Source organism: Meles meles, chromosome 11 (genome assembly GCF_922984935.1).
Source record: "Meles meles chromosome 11, mMelMel3.1 paternal haplotype, whole genome shotgun sequence".
Lineage (NCBI taxonomy): Eukaryota > Metazoa > Chordata > Mammalia > Carnivora > Mustelidae > Meles > Meles meles.
Window position 1 is genome coordinate 27,903,610 of NC_060076.1, and position 6,122 is coordinate 27,909,731.

Sequence of the window (6,122 nt, forward strand, 5' to 3'; positions counted from 1 at the left end):
ACCATAAATGACTCTTAATCTCACAAAACAAACTGGGGGTTCCTGGGGGGAGGTGGGATTGGGAGAGGGGGAGCGGGCTATGGACATTGGGGAGGGGAGGCGAACCATAAGAGACTATGGACTCTGAAAAACAACCTGAGGGTTTTGAAGGGTCAGGGGTGGGAGGTTGGGGCAACCTGAGGGTTTTGAAGTGTCAAGGGTGGGAGGTTGGGGGAACAGGTGGTGGGTAATGGGGAGGGCACGTTTTGCATGGAGCACTGGGTGTTGTGCAAAAAGAATGAATACTGTTACGCTGAAAAAATAAATAAAATGGAAAAAAAATGAAAAAGAAATAAAAAAATAAAATATTTTAAAAAAGAATATATTTCCAAATTAAATTGATGAATTTGTTTTTTACTTTTTCTCTATACTAATGAAAGCTGCAGTAAACAAAACAGAATGAAACCTTGCATTTAAACAGCTTTTGTTTGAACAGAGTCCCAAGGGTTTTGCACTCAAACTTTTCATATCGTTAAAGGGATTCTTCTCTGGTACTTTGTAACAAAGCTCTGGCAGACAACACATATTTTCCCTAAATTCTGATCAATTCTGATATGGGATATTCTATGCCTTTGGCATTTAACACGTCTCTTCCCCTCTCTGCCCCAATTCTAAAGGCATTGAGTAATAGGGTTCAGTCTCTTCTATTTAATGCTCCGAATCAGAATTCTCATCATTCTCATATGATAACAATGACTGGGTCTTATAAAACTTACAGATTAACAGATATCTTCTCTGGAAATGCTTTTTTTTTTTCTTTCCAGATTTTATTTAAATTCGTGTAAGTTAACATGTAGTATTAGTTTCAGGGGTAGAATTTAGTGATTTTTCACTTGCATGTAACACCCCCTGCTCATTACAAGTGTCCTCCTTAATGCCTATCACCCAGTTATCCCATCCCTCTACCCACCTCCCCTCTAGCTACCCTGTTTGTTCCCTATAGTCAAGAGTCCCTTATGGAGATCTCTCCCCTGGAAATTCTGACTTGATGGATTTAGATTGAGCATGAAGATGGTATTTAAGGCAAGCGTTCCAGATGACCTTAATTTTTAGAATTGTTCAGTAAAGCTTCACGATGACTTAAAACAAGTAAAGTAACACAGGTATTAGTATATTCTCCAGTTATGGAAAAGAACTGAAATGAAAATAAAAGACCACATTAGAAATCATATATAATCTTATTAGCCTGAAAAAAAAAAAGAAAAAAAAACCCTTTAATCAGACAGACATCTAGAAATCTAGTGGCACAGGTAAGTTCCCATTTACTGGATAATTGCAAAGAAAAGTGTTTCCTTTGAGGTCACATGAATGTATTTAAAAGAAGTACATGGTTGTGGGTCCCAGTGAGATGTTCCTTAAGAACTTGGAATCAGGGTTGCTCTCTGGAAGTTAAAATAGTAAGGTTTCCACAAAGAGCTGAAGTTACTCATCTGTTGAAATTAAGTATCTGTGTGGGTGAAACATCCAAGGACACTGAATATGGATACCGCAAAATAAAAATTTCATGTTACCTCAGAGAAGTAGGACTGGAATATGATGCAGTTTTGTAAGCTTCATTCTAATGAGCTGTTTCCCCTCTTGATGAAGAATGTCTTAGCATTGGAGGCTGCTCATCATGGAAAATAGAACAATGTAGAAGTAATCAAAATACACTTCTAGGTTACACACACGGTTCCAGTTTTAGAAGACCACACACAAAACATACTCAAGCCATGCCAAAGTTTACTCAGTCCTGATTCTAGTTGTTTAGACAAGATGACTCTTGCAACAGGCCCTGAAATCTGAGGACCCTCTCCAGGCCTATGGTGATCCAACCAGGTGGGATGAGGCCATTTTACTGGGTTTTGCCTATGGACAGCTGGTTGGCTTACTTCACAGGCAACAATTAGGTAATCCATATTCCTCAGAAACAGTGATAGACAAAAATTAATGATGATATCATATGCCTGCTGGAACTAATGAGACATAAGACTTTAATGTCAATACCTCATTTATAGATTTTCTTTTCACCCATATAAACAAATAAGATTACTATAAATAGGCTCAATGGTTGTGATGATTTGAAATCAGTGTTTTTTGTAAACAATTACAGAGATTGGGTAGGTAATAGGGTTAAAATTCCTTCCTCCTCTTCAACCAAATAACAGCACCACAATGTAGTCGTTGTTGTCTGGTAGCAAAATGTATAAATAAGGATGAAAATCAGAATAACTATGCTGCTTTTATTTATGATACAAATTCCCAATTCCCACCTTTGGAGACATTCTGAATTAATAAGCATTGAGCATCTATTATCTGAGAAAGAAAAAAGTTATATTTACTCATATATACTAACAGTGCTTGTAGTAAGAACCAACACAGTTCCTGCTCTGAATTTTTCCCCCAAGTTTCTACCTTTGACCCATTCACTCTTAACTGAATAATTCCTTAAAAACTCTGACTTGTTCAGATAAAGACCTTCTGCAATAATTATCTATAATTGTTCCACCTTCTCTAAATCTAAAACTCAGGGAGATTATATATGTGCTAGTAAGAGTCAGTTGTTCCATATAATAAAGTCATCAACCACATATGTCCAAAAAATACCTCCTTTATGAAGAGGAAAGGAAGTTATGTGTACACACTGGCTTTATTCCAGCTTTATTCCAGCTCCAGTGAAGGTGGAAAAGACAAAGAAAAACTCATCAATATGCAATATTAATAAAATTATAATTTATGTAATTTTATTCTCATATAATAAATATATCCAAGAATGTTTTCTCACAATATGTGTATATATTCATAAATAATTTCTTTTGCAATGTAATCTCTACAGGGTAGGAATCTTCTTTCTCAGCCTTAAGGGGTCAATTTAGCATGCTCTAAATAGTAACATGTATGTGTATGTGTTGATGACTTCACTGAGAGATTCAAAGTTTAATATGAGAATATTCTGACCTTATTACCATAGATGTTTCAAGATGTCCCAAAAGTTATTTCTTTACTCCACTTCAAATGCAGGATTACAATTGTACATATCCTTGTTACGATATCTTTGTATATAAATAGACATTTATTCTTCCCCCACATACACATCCATCCCAAATAAACAAAATCACTCATGCTATAGTTCATCAAATCTAAAACCATATTTTTCACATTTTAACATTCAGAAGGTAGGAAAAGTTCTAAAATTGATAGTGTCTTGGTTTTATGAATTATGATATATTATACCTTGAATTGTACGGACACAGGAAAAAAACTGTTTCTTCATAAATTCAGATGTAATTGCAAATCATATAAGGAGAAATTATTTCAAAGTTTACTGCTTAAAATTTTACACTCTTGGTGTATTAGTTATTGCCATAGTGATGCTAGAGTTGACTCTTAGATGTATAGCAAGTCAAATAGGAAACAATAAGAAATTGTATCACTTTAATGTTATATTAATATTCAATGAATATTAAATGCTTACTGGAAACAATTCATTCTGCCTAAGTGATTCATTAATTTCAGGAGTTTTATTTACAAGATATATCAAGATTTTGAACTTAATGTTGAACTATCAAAATTGAGTATTTCCAAAGTTTGGTTTATACCAACTATGTTGCAGCTTTCTGGATAATCTTGGAGATTATTCAGATGAGTTTACTTGCTCCAATATTATTGAGGGCAGAAATTAACACAGTACCAAAAGGATTTCTAATTAGCAGTTTTTTCACAGCTGCTTTTACCTCTTTGTTCCGTAAACTATAGATGATAGGATTCAACATAGGGGTTAATGCACCATATACCAAAGCTATAAATTTATCTATTTCCTGTGAATCTACAGCTGAGGGCTTCAGGTACATGGAGAGAGTTGTCCCATAGAATAAAACCACCACCGTCAGGTGGGCTGCACATGTTGAAAAGGCTTTGCTTCGACCATCCACTGAGCTGATTCTTAGGATGTTGGAGAGAATGAATGCATAAGATATACAAATTAGAAGCATTGTCATAGGAAGGATAAGTATGGTGATCACCAGCATCATTAATTCCACCATGGAGGTGTCCACACAAACCAGTTTCAAGACAGCCAGAATTTCACAAGCAAAATGATTGATTGTGTTATGACCACATAGAGGGAGCTCCATCACAGATACTGTTTCCACCAGGGCAGTGAGGCAGCCAGTTACCCAGGAGCCAGCTGCAATCTGCACACAGACACTCTTGTTCATGATGATGGGGTACCTCAGGGGATTGCAGATGGCCACATACCGGTCATACGCCATCATGGACAGGAGCACACACTCAGTGGAGCCCATGGCAAGAGAAAAGTACATCTGAATGGCACATCCTGAGAATGAGATAGTGTTTTTTCCTGAAACAAAGTTTGCCAGCATTGGAATGAAAGCAAAAGAGGTGTACCAGATGTCTAAAAGGGAGAGGTTGCTGAGGAAAAAGTACATGGGTTTGTGTAGGTGGGAATTCAAGACAGTGATGGAGATCAGAATTACATTACCCAGCAGGGTGATCAGGTACATCAGCAAGCACAGCACAAATACAATGACCTCAACTTTGGGGTAGTGGGAAAATCCCAGGAAGAAAAAAATTGTTATAGATGTTGAATTTGCCTGGGACATTTTATTATGTCATACTCATTTGTGTATATGCATAGAAGAATTAACATCGCATATTATATATAAAACATAGGATCATCTCCCTTCATATTTTCTGATATTTTTTCTCTTCATATGAACTTGTGGTCTATGCTATAGATTTGTAATCTATGTAGTTAAATCCTTCTCTAGCTTGGTGATAGTGTTAGTAATATATGTTTGAAGGAATTTGTCATTAATTAGGAAAATTTCAAGCAGGATGTCAACAGATAAATCTTCAAGCTGTTATTTTTGATTCAGTAATTTTTTTGGCAGTGTTTGGAAGGGAGAGGTTTATTTCATAAACATCATGAGAGGTTAAGGAAAGAATCCTATGCATTCTTTTTTTTTTTTTTTTCTGAAACCACATTTTTAACTGATCTATGAATAAGTCATCCATTTACCTGAACCATTGGAATGATTTTCTTCCCCTAGTTTGGTAACAGCCTTCTTAACTTAGGAACGTTCTGCTTTCCAAGCTCATCATTTCTTCTATCACACCTAGAGTTCTGTCCAAAATAATTTGGGAGATTCAATGAGAAAAAAAGTTATAGATTTCTGCAGTCACAGATTAATTAACTGAAAGCCTTGAACTTTCAACACAAGTCTGCAGTTTCCAACTCAGAGCCAGGATAATGATGACAGATATTCACAGGGTGGTAACATATATGGAGATGTCTTTCATATAGCTGGAGTTGTCCTGGCGTTTGTGTTCCAGAAACATCCTCCAAAGGACCAGCTATTGGCACTGTAAGGCAATTTAAGTTTTTTGTTGTTTGTGAGAAGTTTCCAATTCATACAGCAAATTAAAGTTAGAAATCTATTTGTACAGTATTAAAATTCTGAAACCCGAGGGATAATGTCCCATAGATCCAATTATATTCAGTAGCTTGTCTGTTCTAATTTCAGTGTTATTCAAACAAGAAATGAACATGTTCCTGTCTACACTCTCTTTGGGAAGGTGAACTTTGTTTAGCTTCTGATTGTCTTGTAGAATCAATCAAGCTGGTTAATTTAAATAAAGTTAATGAGAATAAATATTGTTGGTGGTTTCTCCTTTAGACTGAAGGAGGATTTCATAATATGTACAATATGAAGTTACACTCGATGTGGAGCCCACCGAAGATGGAAGAAGGAGTGCTTAAATAACTCTTCCATTGCTCATCATAGCTCAAAGATAAGATGGGATCTTTCATCCATTTAGAGTTTATCTTTGTGTATAGTGCAAGAGAATGGTCAAGTTTCGTTCTTTTGTATGGCACTATCCAGTTTTCCCAGCACCATTTATTGAAGAGACTGTCTTTTTTCCATTGGGTATTTTTTTCTGATTTGTTGAAGATTAGTTGACTGTAGAGTTGAAGGTCCGTATTTGGGGTCTCTATTCTGTTCCATTGACCTATGTGTCTGTTTTTGTGCCAGTACCATACCGTTTTGGTGATCCCAGTTTTGTAATGTAGCTTGAAATCC

General features: G+C 35.9%; 1 protein-coding gene across 1 annotated transcript; it reads right to left on the minus strand.

Moving 5' to 3' along the window:
- Nucleotides 1-3,656: 3,656 nt before the first annotated feature.
- LOC123952557 (olfactory receptor 13F1-like) lies at nucleotides 3,657-4,640 on the minus strand. Its single transcript, XM_046021830.1, has one exon. The coding sequence runs from the start codon at nucleotides 4,638-4,640 to the stop codon at nucleotides 3,657-3,659; it is 984 nt and encodes a 327-aa protein (XP_045877786.1).
- Nucleotides 4,641-6,122: the final 1,482 nt, after the last annotated feature.